The following is an 18,271-nucleotide window of genomic DNA, read 5'->3' as shown; positions in this document are numbered from 1 at the left end:
TCATCACATGTTTACCTTATGTGTCCACCACTGCTTAGGACTCAACTGTATGATGTCTAGCAAATTAACCGTTGTACTATAGTATCTGCACCATGAGGTGACTGATCAGTTGATGTTGTGTATCAAGCAGGGTTCTCACTTATGATGCTATGATGACATATAGCCATTGACCAAAATGGTATGTTCAAGTTATATGATGCTCTATTGTACATCTTTTGAGCCCTGAAGAAGTCGTGGGGTACCTCCCCAGACTAAACACGTGTTGGCTGAGCAACCATTCTGGAATAAAGAAAGAAAGATACAACTTACGAATATTCGCTTTTGTTTTCACTGAATTGATGTGTGGTACCATATTCTCCTTGTGACTAGATAAGACACAGAAATTATATTTTGATACTCTATACTTGTGCACAGTCCTGATGCTATTATTTGGATGACCTCAGGTCTATATTCCCAGGTTTTTTTTTAGTTTAGGGTTTCTCCCTCACCCGTTGCACCATGTTACTCAGCATAAGAAAAAAAAACGCGCACAATTTATGTGGGTGCCACTTCCTACCATTTCCACATGAACTTTTGTCTTTCCTGTTTACTGTTTGTGTGCTGCATATACACTTTCACACATTGCCTCTAAGTTAAACCTTACTTCTTTTGTGTTAAGCTACCAGAGGCTTAAGCATAGGTTAATTTATTGACTGTTCATGGTTCACCAGGACAAGGATTGTAGCTGTAACTTGATTAAGTGCACACCCCTCTCAACCAACAACTCAATTTCTCCCACAAACATATTCAATATTTGATGTCAGTAAGCCACTGTTTGACTGCCATGTCTTCCAGTGGGGAGATGTGTTACTTGATTCAATGCAGGTAAATGTTACAGGTGTCTTGAAAAATGCTGAAGTATTAATTCTGGGAAAATTGTTGTCTTTGTTGTCACAGTGGTATTAGATTCTCATATGTAATTTCTTGCGAATTGATTTCTTATCAGTGATCCTGACTTACGCCACTCCCATTCTCATTTTCGAAGACAACTTAGTTCATAAACATATTTCCTGTGTAAACCATTGCGATTTGATGGTCTGCTTTTGATCGCATCTTTTTCTTTGTCTCGAGTATCAGAGGTTCATCTGGGACTACTTAAACTGTGAATTAAAATGACATATCCGTAAATGCGAGCGAATGGCAATAATGAGCTCAGATAATTTATTTTATTAAAATATTACAAAATACATGCATTTAGAAAATATTTACAATCTGACTCCAATGTAACTCCACATGGTTTTCTATTCACAGGGAAATGTATCTTGTACTAGAAATAAGGACACTTCACAGGAAAGGTCTGCAACAGGATCATGTCACTTGTCTATCATTCCTCAATATCTAAATGAACATGCTTATATTCAACCTCAGTTGTGAAATAAAATCAGTTATACAAACTTCATATGAAGCTGTAAAGAAAGCCAGCAATCTATGTCGTTACACAGCAATTACATCTTTAAATTCATTCTGAGGACGCAAGACTGATTTAATAGAAAAAGGAGCTCTCAGGACCTCAGTCTATCAGACATCTTTTCCTTCAGAAATAGAAAATTCCATACAATGTTGTAAAAATATTTGTATGACAAGTAGGCATTGTAGCAACACGTATTGTATTATACAAGCAGGGTTGCGTTGATTTTCACATATTCACATTTTGTCCAGTTCAAGACTGTGATTCCCATCGTAAGATACCCAAACAAGATATAAGAAATCAAATCTAAACCAATATGAATTTGTTGTAAAAAAAATGAGTCTCTGTAAAGGGAACAGCCTTTGTTTATTGAGGTACAATTAGCCATCGCTCACCATAAAGTCACAGCATCAGGGGTAAGACGTCCAGAGGCAACTACTGCTCTCTGAAAATCTAGTTAGGTTTGTTGAAATCCATAGTGTCATCAATCTTGAATACTCTGGAGTACAGTCTTCACCTGCAGAGAAGTACCCGCTGTCACCAGTTGACATTTAGGTATAAGTGAACGTCTAATTTAAATCAATCACTGCCCCCATGCCCTATAATAATCCAAAAAGTATGTGGATAAACATTTTACCAGTATACCTCAAAGAGTACCTAACAAATTAATTTTTTAACCAGAGAGGTGCTTCAAGGTTCTTTCAAGAATGAGTCCAAGTGCTTTTATCGTTTCCATCCATTAAATAATTCGGTTGCATTTCAGTATGCCAATTGATTCAATCCAATATAACTGCTTAGAATCCCCAAACTACCAATGTTCACACGAGAGGTTCTAATGATACCCCTGATTAATGCAAGTAGGCTACCAGCAAACATCAGGTGGTATCCAAGTATTATTCCAGAATCTTACACGTTTCCTGAGTAAATAGTGATGATGCCTTTAGGATACACCCATGAATGCAGCCAAATTAAAGCAAGGGCTTCGACCAACAGAGGCTCAGAGTAAACTTCATTCATGATCATGCAGACCTTGTTTCAACCATCCAGATTCAGCACATCACACGGTGTCGCCATCCTGACTCAGCATGTAGTTAACTCCTGCTCGTGTTCGGTCGCAGGGTGCGGACTAGCTCCCATGACGTAGCCAAGTCGAGGCTAAGACTTGCTCCTGTGGCATCTTATGCTTTGGTAAAAACAAACTCCATTCCAAATATCAGTAGTGATGATTCGATCGGATATGCTGAGCGGGGCTGATCCAGGGTCTAGCTAGGGTGGCCCCTGCCATGCCATGAACCAGTTGTCCTTGCAGTCTTAGTGGAGAGAACGCATTGGGCGGCTTGAAACTTGAATTGTAGTAGACTGGCTGCTCACGATGTCTACTTTCTTCATTGGGGTTGGCTCTTTGTCGCATCAGCAGCATGGCAGGGGTGGCTTTGGTCGTGTATCTGGACTTACTCTGCTGAAGAAATGTAAAATTTAGAAGATTAAAATCCATGACAACAACAACAGTAAACAATCACTACAACAAAGACCCAGACTTACTGTCCTTCATGCAAGAGAGCGCTGCATGAAAACATGTATCAATGCATTGCAGAAAGGACAGAAAATAGCACAGCACCAGATTTAACAAGAGTTGCTTGATGAAGATGTCATGCTGAATCTAGCTGTTCTGGTTCACAAGAAACCTCGGGCTTTTTATTGGAGCTGGACCCTCCAGGACAAAAAGATGTGTTGACATATTGCATGTAGGTACATTAGGAAATATACTGCTTAACCCCTTGCTTGCATTTGGTTTTCTTGGACACTAGAATTTGGAGAAAAGCCAAATCACTCTATGTTAGTAAACTGTCTTTGCACCAAAACCTAAGGTTTTTGCACTGGCATGGCCCAGAACCCCCTTATCACCCTGTATGCATAGGCATAGGGGATGAGGGGTTCAAAGGGGTTTGGGCACACAGCGAGGATCAACTTTCAGCATAAAACAGCTTTTGCGTATTAATGGTACTCCATCTCTGCCATTTGTGACACTTTCGAAGCTTGAAATCGCTTGACCGCCAGCACAAACCCTGAGTAAATCTTGCCATAAGTCTCAAAGAATCCTACAACCTTGTGATACCTCAAGATGGCCTAGAGCCTACAGCTTCATATTATGTAATCAGTGGATAGCAGGTTCAGCTCAGTTCAATTCTGACACCCAAGGAAGGAACTATTACATGGGAATAGTTCACTCTGCCTAGTCGGCCTCTTCAACACAATGATCTTCATGTACTGCGGCTCAGAATCCATACAAACCTTATAAGATGGTTGTGTTTTCTATAACCCGAAGAAGATGCCACTCAACTGTAACATGAATTGCAAGCTTCCATAACTTATTAATTTCAGTCTGACACTCGTCTCAAGTAGAAAACAACTTAGACCCCAGCGTAACCACCAACACCCTGCCGCATCTCAGGCCCCCCCACAAAAAGCAGCAGTGCCCGGCCCACATTTTATAGGACGTACCTCCCGCCCCTTGCCCACAAATCAGACAGTCCTCATGGTAAATATGCCCAAGCCTATGGCCTACGAACGTGGGGATTCTCTGATTAATAAAGCCATACATTGGATTCGACACGTCAGAGGATGTCGATCCATAATAAGAGAGGACATCGCCAGGGCTCAAGGCATTCCTCTCGATCCCAACGACTAGACACCATTGAACTCGAGCTGACCTCCCCACACTTGGCTGAAGGTCTATTGGCCTTGGAGTATTGGACCTGTCCTCCCGGCACCTCGGGTATCCAATTTAGATGTCCTCCACAAGCTCCCTGTGTAATGGCAAGGGACGTGGTCCCTGAGCTACCCAGAGGATCGACTCTGAGTGACAATGATTGACTGTTAACAACTTCCTAAATACCAATTGTACATAGATATAATCCCAACCCAGATGCTATAGACACCGCCCTCACTGATCCTATTCCCTTACAGATTGCATGTAATCAGGCGAGGCCAATCCAACTAGATTCTTTACAACCATTGCTAAGGATCACCGAGCCCATGCATACATCTGTAAGTCCCTCTATGATTAGTCACTCACCAGAACCTAACCACACCCAGTCTGAACTACCGAAAGAGCTAGGGCACTCTAAAGTGGATAGCCTGAACCTAAAGATCCCCTGTTGGAACATAGCTGGCCTCTCCAAGAAACTATCTCTGCCAGATTGGAACAGTTTTAATGAAGGATACAATATTTGTATCTTCCAAGAGACTTGGAGCGCGATACCCCATCACAAAGTAGGCTTCATGTCATACCATGTCCCAGCAATATTATCATCAACCGGGAAGAGGCGCCCGTCTGGTGGCCTGTTGATTTGGATCAGTAACTCCCTAGATTGCACACTGAAACAGATCCAATGTCATTCACCTGATCTCTTAGGACTAACTATCAGGGATAATAAAGGAGGCAGAACGCTGAAAGTTTTTAATATCTATGTCCGAGGTACAAAGGGTGGAGTGCAATCACCTATAGTTGCTTCACTGGATGCCAAACTTTCCAACTATTCCCACGATGCGCACATCCTGGTAGCAGGAGACTTCAATTGCTCTTTTGAGCCTCTCTTTGACGAGGATGTCCTGGACATCTAAGAGGACGATGTAAAGTGGGAAATCCCCCCGCTGAGCATCTCCCCTATAAAAAGGTGGACCCAATTGGCTGTCCAGCTGAATTCTCTAACTCTGGAACACGGGTTAAGGGCAACCAATGGCAGGTCACCGTCCGATCCACTAGGGGCACACACCTACAATAGGGTGGGTTGCTCCTCACGAATCGACTACATTCTACTAAATTACAAGCTGTGAAGGTATCTGGTAGATATGGTAGTAACATCAACTGTCGACAGCGACCATAATTCACTATGCCTAACCTTAAAATCTATATGGCTGCCAAACCCCGGATCCAGAGAGATAAGTAATCCCATGTCAACAAGGTAAGTAACTCCCTCAAACTGTGGGAGATACCTGAAATGGCATAGAGTTGCTTTAAACGAAAAGAAAATGCATGGCATTAGAGGGACCGGGAATGAGGCCCTAAAATAAATGGAAGAGGCCCTTGTAGATCAAGATGCCATTGCCAAGCTCCCTAAACTCTACGAAAAAACCATTAGCACCCTGGGAGCCTTCTTCCACACAACCGCAGCAACTAAGTTGCAGAAGTCTACTGGTAATGACACGTGGTACACTAGCGCGTGTAGACATAAAAAATCCGCTTTGGCCTTGGCCGTTAAAAGCAAGTCCCCATCTGCAATCCGGTTAGCAAGAAACAAGTACAATATGGCAATGTCTAATGCCAAGAAAGAGTGGGAAGAGCAGCATTGGCAAGCCCTGAAATTAGCTAGTCTAGAGAGGGATGCTAGCCATTTCTGGAACCTGATAAGAACCAAGATGCGGCCTGACTGTGAACTAATCACTAACAACATCCCAAGCCGAGTCTGGTATGACCACTTCTCTAAACTCTATTCTATTGCAGAGGAAGTACCCTGTGGAACCTCTGTAATAGAGCCTAGAATAGGTCCTGGGGATTCTAATAGACATCCGTTCTCCGAATTGGAAGTGGCAACTGCCATTCGGCGCATTGTCCCAGCAAAGGCAGCAGGCCCAGATGGCATCCCTGGTGACCTCCTTCGACTAGACCTTGCGAAATGGGCACAATTTATCACCATATTAATTAATGCTATTGGCTCCATTATCCCTGATTCTTGGAAAGGAGCCAAGGTTGTGCCCATTTTTAAAAAGGGGCCCAGGGATGACCTCGCCAATTATCACCCAATCAGCTTGATTGATTCAATCCAAATGGTCGTTGCGAGGGTGTTGCTGGAGAGGATCTTGGTATGGGCAGATGAGAACCGAGTCCTCTCCGACTATCAAGCAGGCTTTAGGGCCGGAACTGGGACAATTGAACAGGTGTTCAGGCTCCTCCTCCTCCACTGGAAAGTGGTCCAGATAGGCAAGGGCAGTCTTTACCTCGCATTTATCGATCTAAAGACTGCCTTTGACCTAGTCTCACGGGGGTGCCTATGGCAGGTGCTAGCTGAGCAAGGGGTCCCTAGATACATCCTGGACATGCTAGTTCGCCTCTATGAAGGCAACTATGTGCAAGTGAGATGGGGATCTCAAGGGCAGAAAACAGCTAGAATACCAGTGAACAGGGGCGTCCGCCAGGGTTGTGTGTTAGCTCCCACCCTTTTCTCTTTGTATGTGAATGGGGTGGTCGAGCACCTGCAGCGTATGCCATCAGACGCTCCAACCCTGGCGGGTGAAAAAATTCCAACTCTCCTGTTCTCTGACGACACCCTCCTCATCTCAAAGACCCTGAGGGGCTTGCAGAGCCTCCTGGACAGCTTCAAGTCATTCTGTGCCACCAGAGGGCTTGTCATCAACTCTGAGAAAACCAAATATCTGTATTAAATCCCATGAGGAATCTCAGGACCCCGCCCGTACTAAATTCGGTTCCACTAGAGAGGGTCAATACATTCGACTACCTGGGTATTCGCATCTCCGATTCCATGCTTTGGAGCTCTCACATGCATAAAAGGCTCTTAAACCATAAAAGGGTCACCGGGGCAATACTCAAAGAGCATCGCTCCTCAACAAGCAGACCTATTGCCCCCGCTATTGCCATATACAAGGCCAGAGGAGTAAGCTCGGCTCTCTACGATGCCGAACTCTGGGGCTCTACTAACCCGGACCAAATTGTGAGATCGGAAAATAAATTTTTCAAAGATCTAATGATGCTTCCCCAGAGTACCCCCACTAAGCCTCTACTGCAAGATCTAGGGTGCCACTCATTCAAAGATTTGGCAAGATTTCCCCCCCTCTTGCTGTGGGCCCGCTGTTGCGGACACCAGAACTGGCCAAATATGCAGAGGGGCTAAGTGAAGTAATGAGTATGGATGGGTGGCAAAATATTAAATGGCTAAAAGATCTTAAAACACTCTTGAACAAACTTAACCTTAAAGAGGCATGGGTAAACCAAACTGCTCCACCAAAGGCAGACCTAAAGAAGGTGTATTGGTCCCGGATTAGCAACTAGGGTCTTCTTAATCCCGGAATAGGCAGGTTGTCTGAGGAGTTTATGCAGTACAAGCATCTTACCTGCTATGAACCATACCTAGACGTTATACAAAAACCATATGACAGGGCTCTGTACTTTAAGTTTAGGGTAGGTTCACTCCTCACACGAGAACTGAAGCCCCCTCACCAGACACCAGCCACCTGTCCGCACTGTGAGGATTCCTCTGAGTCAATTGCGCACGTCATTTTCGCCTGCCCAGCCTACAAAGTCCCAAGGGACCGCTGGCTTAGACCGCTCTGTAGAGATCTGGGCACTCGCAGTCATTCTGGCGCACTGCGCCTCCTAAGAACTGATGCACGGGATCTCTATGCTTGGGGCCTAGCCAAATTTTTGAGATGGGCATGGAATATTAGGTTAAGAAAACTGAATGCCAACCTGTAGATACCTCTCCTTTGATACATGTTTCACGCTCTTTGTATGATACACTCCTTTTAACATGATGATGACGAAGATGAGTTGTTTTTAAAATCATTGCTTATTCTTAATGAATTTGCTTACCCAACTGAAATGTTTTGGAAATATTTATTTATTATCTTCTGGTCTGAATTCCGATTTTAATTCTATAGCTTTTTTTACTCTGTCTCACAGCTATTAGGATATGTTTTTATCGAAATAAAGCTATATTGACTGACTGGCAGAAAACAACTTTCCTCCAGTTCAATTTGTTTTTGCGGGAAGTTCCAATTAGAACAACATTGTAATGACATAAGACCTGTTAGACAATTTTGACAGGTGGTGAAAAGAAACAATGCCTCTGCTTCTCTTGAATCTATATTCAGGGGCTTATTTACAAGCCCCCTGCACCACTTTTGAGTCATTTTTAACATGGGAAAAGTGACGCAAAAGTGGCGCAAGGAACTTGTAAATCTGCACATTTGTTTGTATACTTATATCAGCTAACTATCTGCGCGTAAAAAAGACAATTTGCGCAAATTTTCTTTCGATACAACAGACCTTTTTTTCGAAAGCTTTACCTCCCTCTCTAGAATTTGACTCCAGGCTAGCTTGTCACCATAGATTTACTATGCACATTTTGTCACTAACTTTATCGGTAAATCGCTTAATGTATAACGTACCTGGGGAGTAGAAGTGCATTTTGACCTGCTCAAGACAGCACAAGAGTCTCTAAGAGGCCTTGATAGTTTTTGGTGAAGCGCCTTCGGTAATAATACTTGACAGTTGCTTACTCTAGGAGTACATAATGGTAGCAGCAACTAAAACACATTTAATGAGTGGGAAGTCACAGTAAGTTCCCGCCAGAACAATGACGTGCACACTGTTTCATCGGAGGTCCATGGACTGTAACCACAGACCATTGTGTGTCCTTCCTGCGAATCACAGAAGTGAAGGAAAACTGGTCTTTTTAGGTCACAGCCTGCCAGACAGCGCAGCTGTTTGTTTGCTAAGACATTGTGGGAACATTCAGAATGTTGACCTAGGAATGCATTCTGTCCATTGCTTTACATTGGCTTTGTGGTTTGTAACTCACATTTTCTGGCTTTCAATTTGCTGGCTTTATTTGCTTTAGGCTGTCCAGCTAGAGTGTGTCCATCCTGTTGCCCAAATCCTCTTTACAGTATTCTTCCACAAACTCGCTTTCTGTGAACAGGCATTTAAATCGCGTTCTTATCTTGTCACATTTGCTGTCCATTCAAAGACAGGGGTCAAATGTCAGGCTGTGCCTTCCAGGGAGCTAGGTGTATACTTTTCTGTCTCTGATTTTAAAGTTAGAGGACTTATGTGACAATCAAGCTAGCTACTGGGGTCTGCTTGAGGAAGGTGGTACGTTGTTAATTCTTTTTATAGCACAGAAACGCAATTTAAATGTCTCTAAATGAACCGTGCTGATGATCAAATCAATAAATTGAGTGATCATATTTCCACAAATTATTGTTTGTGGCTGTATACTTTTATCAAGGATTGTGAGTGCAAATGTAATGGTCATTTCAATTGAAGATGTGTTGTTCGTAATGTCAGTATGGTACCATACCATGTATACTCCACCTTACCCCACTCCACTCTACGCTGCACCACTCCACATTATACAACTAGATTCTGTGTCACTGCACTCTTCTCTACACCAGTCTAATCTATGCCAATGTACTCTACCCCACACTAATCTACGATGCACCATTGTACTCTTCGCCACTGCACTCTACACCACTCCATGCCACTAAACTCCATGCCACCCTACTCTGCAACTCTGCACTCTACGCCAATGCACTTGCTGTCAATGCCCTGTACTCTGTACCACTCTACTGTACGCCAGTGCACTCTATGCCAACCACCTCTACATAATGGTAATCTACTCTGCACCAATGCACTCTACTCTGAAACAGTCTACTTAACGCCACTGCACTAAGCGCTCCTAGGCCACTGCACTCTATGCCATTGCACTCTACACCACTTTACTCAAAACCAAGGCACTCCACACCAATCTACTCAGCACCACTTTACTCCACGTCACTATACTTTGCAGCCACTGCACTCTACACCATTGTACTGTCACTGCACTGTACACCACTCTATTCTGTGTTACTGCACTCTATGCCAGTGTTCCCTACTCCCCTGTACGGCCCGCCTCTCCATGCTACACTAATGCACTCCACACCACTCTTCAATGTACCACTGCACTAAACGGCAGTTTAATCTGCAACATTGCACTCTCTGCCACTCTAATTTATGCCACTTTACACCACTGAACTCTATGCCACTGAATACTGCATCGACCCATTCTATGCCTCTGCACTCTATGCCAATCCACTCTATGCCACTCAAATCTACTCTGCGCCACTGCACTCTACGACACTTCACTCTACTCTGAAATAATCTACTCTATGCTGCTGTAGTCTATGCCACTCTATTCCTCTCAGCACCACTCCACACAATGCCACTGCACTCTACACCACTGCACTCTTCCCCACTTTACTCAGAACCAATACAGGCTACTCTGCTTCACTTTATGCCAATCTACTCTGCACCACTGCACTGTCTGTCATTATACTCTACTCTGTGCCACTGCACTCTACAGCACTCTACACCATTGCACTCTGTCACTTTACTCTGCTCCACTGTATGCCACTGACTTCTACACCAATGCACTCTACACCACTGCACTCTGTACACTCTCCTCTGCAGTACTGCACTCACTGCCACTGAACTCTATGCCACTCTGCGATACTCTACAGAACTCTACTGCACTCTACGCAAATGCACTTTATGCTTCTCTACTCTACTTAGCACCACTCTACTCTATGCAGGTGCACTCTACCCCACTCTAATGTTCACCACTGCACTCTACACCACTCCAGTCTAGGCCACTCCCCTCTGCACCACTCCACGCTGCTACACTGCACTCTATGCCAATGCATTCTACACCACTACTCTATGCCATTCCATTCTAGCCAGCACCACTCCACTCTACTCTGGAACAATCTACTCCACTGCACTCTATGCCATTGCACTATACGCCACTCTACCCAGCACCCCTCCTTTCTATGCCACTACAATCAATGCTGCGCCATTCTACTCTATGCCACTGTGGTCTACGCCACTGTACTCTACCCTGCACAACTATTCTCTGCTTTGCACCAGTCCACTTCCCTCTACTCTGAAACAATCTGCTCTGCACACCTGCACTCAATGCCACTGCACTCTACGTTGCACCACTCTACTCTAAATCACTGCACTCTACGTCAATACACTCTACACCACTTTACTCAAAACCAATGCACCTACGCCACTGTACCTATGCCACCTACTTTGCACCACTGTACTTTATGCCAGGATACTCTACAACATTCTACTCTATGTCACTGCACTCTATGTCACTCTACACCATTGCACTCTATGACACTGCAGTTTATGTCACTCAATTCTGCTCTGCACCATTGTACTCAATGTTATTGCTCTCTGCACCACTCTACACTGCACCACACTGTGATTCTGAAGTCTATGACCCTACACTCTGAAACTCTACTCTGCATAACTGCACACTATGCCACCGTACTCTTCTCTGCACCACTCAACTCAACACCATTCTACTGCACTCTCCACCACTACACTCTGTGCCACTGCACTCTACACAACTGCACTCTACCCGTCTCTACTCCAATATAACCTGAACCACTCCACTCTGTGCCACTTCATTCTGTGCTACTCTAATCCTCTTTGCGCCACTCCACTCTGTGCTGTTGCACTCTACACCACTGCAATCTACTCTGCATTGCCCTACTCTATGCTACTTCATTCCATGCTACTGTGCGTTACTGCACTCTGAGCCAATGCACTCTACACCACTTTACTCACAACCAATACACTCTATGCCACTGCACTTTACGCCTATCAACTCTGCACCACTGTACTTTACACAACTTCACTTGAGGCCACTCTACTACATTCAACTCTATGACATTCCACTCCATTATACTCCACTATATGATGCTCTACCCCATTAAACTCAGCTCCACTGACCCTCTACTCCACTCTATGCCACTCCACTCTAAAGCACTCTACTCTACTCTACTCTATAACATTCTATGACACTCCACTCCACAACACTCTACACAACTCCCTCCATGCCACTTCATGCCACTTTACTCTATTCTATGATACACTACTCCACGCCACTCCACTTTATGCCACTCCACTCCGCTCCATGCCACTCTACTCAACTCTACGCAACACCCTCTACAGCACTCATCTTTGGTCTACACCACTGCATGACACTCTATGCCACTCCACTCTATGACACTCTACTCAACTCTGACATTGTACTCCACTCTACGCCACTCAACTCTATGCCCTTCAAATCTGAGACACTCTACCCCTCCACAAAACTCCACAATCATATATGCTACTCAATGACACTCCACTTCACTCTTCTCCACGCCACTCTACTCTACTGTACGCCACCCCATAACTCTCCACTCGACTACACTTTACGACACTCCACTCCATGCTACTCTCCTTTACCCTACTGACTTTTAGCCATACTGAACAGCAGCCATTCTGGTGTACAACATTGCTAAAACATATTGGCAATGCTAGTAGCTCTTTTTTTAGAGTTTTATATAGCGCGAAATAGACCCTAGGCATCGGGTATCAGAGCGCTTTATATGAGCACCAGTTTTGTTACAGATGGACACATTCATTTTGTTAGGCGCGGGGAGATTACGTGATTTGCCCAGAATCACAGGATGTTGAACGTCTCTGGCGAGACTCGAACCCGGTACCCCTGCTTCGAGGTCGACCACTCTAGCCTTAAGGCTACATCCTCTTTCATGGGTAAGACCTAGTGGCTTTGTCAATGCTTGTCAACTCTAGTCACTAGACTGTACAGCATCCACCTTTAAACAGCTCATCTCCAAAGCTACTAATTTAACTTCAGAAATGAATTTTTAATCTGGCGTTTTTTTTGTTACGTATTTGAGTCTAGGAACCTGGCATATGATTTGGCGATTTATATTGGATCCTCAAATATTTTGCATCTTTTGATGGCGTTTTGTGTCATGCAGACAGTTTATAAGTTCCATCATTAACACAGTGTTGAAGTTATACGAGTATTATTTTTTATTAAACTGGTGTTTTGGGACAGTCATGTCATACACACATCAGGCTCCAATCTGAAATGTGACTGGCTCCTGTCCAACCCAACCGGCATTACAGGAAATCAACCTACACTGAGGCACATCTGCAATAGCTTCTTAGAGGGATGTTTGCCTTTGAATGATAAAGTTAGATTAAAGTGCCTGTAGATCATGACATTATTTCGAGCAGTTTGCTGGAATTTTCTGAGCTAACAGTAGATTTCCAGTGAGAAGTAGGCTCTGAATAATTTATTGCTCGAAGTCTCAGAATGGCTGTGTCCTGTATTTTTTCATGAGGAAAGGCAGCTTTTTTACCAGAATCTGTAGTACACTTCCTGAGCATGCAAAGATAAATCTAATTGACTTACTAAAGGTCAGTGGCTTGTGAGATGAAACGTGTGAATAAATGTATCTAGAAGATATTTGTCGAAAGAAGAGAGTAGAGATTTTTTAGCAAATCAAATAGTTCGAGAAAAAATAGATGAAAGGAAGATGTCTGAAATCAGCACAACTCAAAGTTTGTTTAATCATATCATGCAGCAGGCAGAGTTGTTCCAAGGTATGCTGCAGAATTCCGAGCCTTCCTTTGGGGTCGCGGGCACTCGCTGTGCAGATTCATGTTAAAAATAATTATTAGAGTTTTACATTGTGAATATACATAACATTGCAGTGGAATCAGTATGCTGATATTCACAAAAATGTATAATATTGTGAGACACCAAGACATAGGCCCTTGTTTACAGGGATTTGGTGTAGGGCAGCACAGAAAGTCACCTTGCTTTCCTGCCCTACACCAAAGAGAAAGGGCAGAAATGCATTGCATTTATGCAATACGGTGCATTCCTATCCTTTCTTCCTGTGCTAGTGCCATTTCGGCCGCCTAGAGCCAGCTGTGCACCATGGTACCAAGGTGCCTGTGTTGTCGGCAGGATTGTTTTTGTGCAGGAATCATTCACTATCCTGAACAGAAACACTCTTAAGATGTGCTTTCCTCTTTCTATGTGTGCTGCACTCCACATGGAGGAAATTACTGGGAGAAAAATAGACATTCTCCTCGTTACACCCTCATGGGAGGCATAAGGATTTGGTGCTCCCGGGTATACATGCTCTTGTAAATCTGCGGTCGTGTCACAATCCATGCGTGGTTAAACCCACCGCAACGCTCATGGAATACCTCCTGAGCGCAGACTATGCCAACGCAGCAATTTGCGCTGCCTTGCAGGAGGCCCTTCAGAGCCATACGCAGTGGCTTTGTGTGTATATATGAGCATGCGATCTGCGCCGCGGGAGCATTACAAAAAGTGAGACTCAGGCGGTACAGGGGGCTGGTAAATAAGCACCATACTGTATACGTCGTTGTGCAGATTCATGTTTGAGTGCTAAAGTTGTTTTACTCTACGTACTCCTACTTACTTACATGGAAACATGGAAATGTGATGTAAGCTTGCATGACTTCCACCACATTAAAAATTTCAAAGTGCTTTATGCTCCAGGTGAAAAACTGCAGTACACAACAAGGCCAGCAGAGGGCAGTGAGCGCATTCTGGAAGTGTATCAAGGGAAATATTGGCCAGCAAAGAAAGAGAGCCTTCCTCTTACAACCACAATCGTGTCTGGCATTCCAGCCTCCAACCATTGTTATTCTGTGAAAAGGAAGCCGGCATGCTCACACTTCAAGAGTCAGATTTCTTACCGAGAAACCTGCTCTGCAGGATTTTACAAAAGGAATGCAGACACTGGAGTGTGGGCAGACATACCAGGGCCTAATTCACTAAAGACTTTACAGCCAGTAAGACATGCAACTGGCTTTGCGAATAGAAAGTCTGAATTCGCATTTTGATTCGCAGTGGGCCTCGCATAGGATCGGGGAAGACAAGGGCATTCCTCCCTCCCCACACTTCTAATCACACACAGCACACGAAAACTCCATCGCCATTTCATCCTCCTTCCACCCATCTAGCCTTTATTTCACCCTTGTATTTATCTATTCATCCATTCATCATCCCTCCCTTCACCTTTTTAACCATCAATCTGTTCGTCCATCCCTTTGTTCTTTCATCCATCCGTCGTTTTACCTATCCATCCATCTGTCCTTTCATCCATTCACCCATCCATCCAATTCAATTTCAAAATGCTTTATTCGGTATGTATGAATACAACCATATAGCAACAACATAAAATAAAATAAAAACAGCATATATTTATATCAATTTTGGTTTGCCAAATGCCATGATTACTTGAATACGATATACATGTAACACCACATATCCGACAATCTTTAAAGTGCTTTTTAGTGCATTTGTATACTAATGTATGTTCAAATTTAGCAATATTAAAGTGCAAAATTAATTGATTGAATCATCCTTACATATGTACAACTTACATTGGAACATACTTCTACTAGTACATGTGCAAAGTGGCAAGATAAAGTGCAAAGCGGCAATACCGTTCTTTCTGAACACAGTATACAATAGCAGCGCATGTCTGGCATTTAAGGTGCCTATTTAGTGCATACGTCTGGAAGTAGATGTGTAAACTAGCATAATAAAGTGCAAAGTGACTGTACCATCCTTCCTAAGGTGCAGTATACATTTAGCAGCACAAAACCGAATGCTCTAGAGATGTTTCTCACTACATTCCAGTAACAAGACATGTGCAAATTCGCAGTATAAAGTGCTATAAGTGATATAAGTATCGGAGATATTTGATTTCTACATATAAAAGGGGATGCTAAGCAGTCATAAAAATGCATCATTGGTTGAGTTCATACAATAATTGATTTCCGTGCAAAAATATATCTTAAAATATAAGTGGCCACATAGAAACATACATCTGGGTTCTCTAAATTAAACATCAATTGCATTGCTGTTTTTGTACTACGCATATTTTATTTTAAAAAGATGGGTTTTAGGTAAAATTTCCTCAGAGGGGTATAAAAGTTACAAAATAGCAAAAAGTGACAAATACTCTGTTTGGATTTGCCATCACAGGGGCATAAACATGTACCGGGTTTCTTAATTGTAGGAAATGCCACAAGATGGTGCACAATTCCCAACCGCAAACGTGTTAATACAAAACGGTGGGAACTGGTACTAACAATAGTTAGGTAAGTTTGGAAGCCTTCATTGTTGTTATATTCCAGATATAGATTAAACGTACTTTGTTTTACATATCTTTCCGTTCTAATCCTATCTGTATGTTTAAGGAATGAAACTTTGAGCTCCCGCTTCGACAACACGGATCCCATTGTTAAATCTTCAAAGATGTTGTAGCCGTACAGTGTCTTATACCAGTGTTGTATGTGGCATAACCAGGGGATATTTGAGCGGCGATCGAGTTTTAAACAATCAGAAATTACATCCTGAGTAAATTTTGTCTCTTCCTTTGCCCAGATTGGGCGCCATAAGGACAGGGGTCGTAAAGCAATTAGATCATTAACATAATTCATGCCAAGTTCCCTATGCACTATCTCAGTTGAGGCCGTAGCCGGGGCACAAATTAATTGTTTTAAAAACACGTTTTCCTCACGCTGAATCAAGTTAGCCCTCTGGGCACTATAGCCCCATATCCCGGCCCGTATATGGCTCATCTTGAATTATATATTGACAACATTTCATGTATTCTACGACCCCCTAATTTGGCAGCAAATCTAAAAACGCAGCTTGTGTTCCGAGCCATTTTAAAAAGGACACTTTCTTGTTCGCTAGTCCATTTCCCATCTCCTGAGAAAGTGATGTCTAGGTAACAAAAACTCCTAACGGATTCCAGTCTCTCCCCATCTAAAAAAAAAGGACCTACATTTTCTTGGTTTCTTGCCACATGTCATTGTTACAGTCTTTCCTTTATTTATTTTCAGCTTTCTACTTTCGGTAAAAATGTGGAACCTATCGATCAGATGTTGCAATCCGTTTTGGGTCCTGGAAAGAAGGACTGCGTTGTCCGCATATAAAAGGATTGGGATTGGGTTACCGTTAATGATAGGTGCATCTGCGTTAGTTTGTCTTAAAATTCGATCTACATGATTTATAAAAAGGGAGAACAGGAGTGGGGCAAGTACGCATCCTTGTTGGATTCCTCTCTTGATTTTAAAAAAGGGGGTGCACTCTCCATCTGTTCCAAATCTAACTTTACTGGACAGGTTGTCATACAGCCTGGCAAGGAGATGGATAGTTTCAACAGGGGCACCCATTGCCAGCAAGATAGGCCAGAGCAGTGCGTGTTCCACCAGATCAAATGCTGAACTCAAGTCAGCAAAGCACAAGAATAGATTACCGTATTTAGCTTTAGTGTACTTTCTGACTATTAGTTCCAGGTTCACGCACTGCTCCATTGTTCCCATCCCCTTGCGGAACCCATACTGCACTGGGGATAAGATTTCATTTTCCTCGGCCCAGGCTTCCAATCTCACTAATAGGGCACGACTAAGGACTTTAACTGTCGAGTCCAAGAGTGAAATGGGGCGATAGTTTCATGCTTCAGACCTGGAGCCTTTTTTATAAAGCGGCACAATGATTGACTGCCCCCATGTTATAGGTAAACTATCTTCTACGGCCGCGTTAAAATGACGTGTAAATATTGGTGCCCATAGAGTCATTTTGTGTTTATAAAAGTCCATGGGCACCCCATCAGGCCCAGGTGCTTTCCCACCCTTACTATTTTTAATTGCCGCTGTAACTTCATTTAAAGTTAAAAACAACTGCATTTTCTGCCATTTAGGGCATGGTACTATATCAACACTTAAAATGGACCCATCTGGATTAAAATCAGAATTAAAACTCCCACTAAAGTGGGCAATCCATGCGTGGCAACTAACATGCGAACTAATTTCAGGGATATTATCGTTCTTTAAAGAAGGACCATTTACAGTTTCCCAGAATAGTTTCTGGTCTTTTGTTTCTGCAGCCATGTCCAATTTCAGCCATGCTTCATTTTGCAACTCTTTTTTTCTAGATGCTAAGGCAATTTTATAGTTAAGTCGCTCTTCTCTGATTTTATCTTTATCTCTCGGCTTAACATCAAGCGCTGTTTTTAGCTTTTTTAATGACTGGGCGCAGTGCTTATCAAACCATGCAGTTTTATTCCTCTTAGGATTTCTATTCTTACTACCGGGGAATTCTCAATAGTATT

General features: G+C 43.2%; 1 protein-coding gene across 5 annotated transcripts in view; it reads right to left on the bottom strand.

Annotated features, from left to right (window-relative positions):
* Positions 1 to 1,186: 1,186 nt before the first annotated feature.
* Positions 1,187 to 18,271, bottom strand: part of SACK1E (scaffolding CK1 anchoring protein E) — a 395,123-nt gene continuing 378,038 nt past the window's right edge. For 3 of the 5 annotated variants that reach the window (XM_086930372.1, XM_086930371.1, XM_086930370.1), the window contains exon 6: positions 1,187 to 2,906. In XM_086930372.1, the coding sequence (XP_086786498.1) occupies positions 2,661 to 2,906 (246 nt within the window). In that variant the 3' untranslated portion in view covers positions 1,187 to 2,660. The remainder of the gene's footprint in view (positions 2,907 to 18,271) is intronic. The other 2 variants (XM_086930374.1, XM_086930373.1) reach the window with 1 other exon arrangement.

Source organism: Lissotriton vulgaris, chromosome 7 (genome assembly GCF_964263255.1).
Source record: "Lissotriton vulgaris chromosome 7, aLisVul1.2, whole genome shotgun sequence".
NCBI classification, from domain to species: Eukaryota; Metazoa; Chordata; class Amphibia; order Caudata; family Salamandridae; genus Lissotriton; species Lissotriton vulgaris.
The sequence above is the reverse complement of the archived record's forward strand: the minus strand, read 5'-3'. Positions and strand labels throughout refer to the sequence as shown.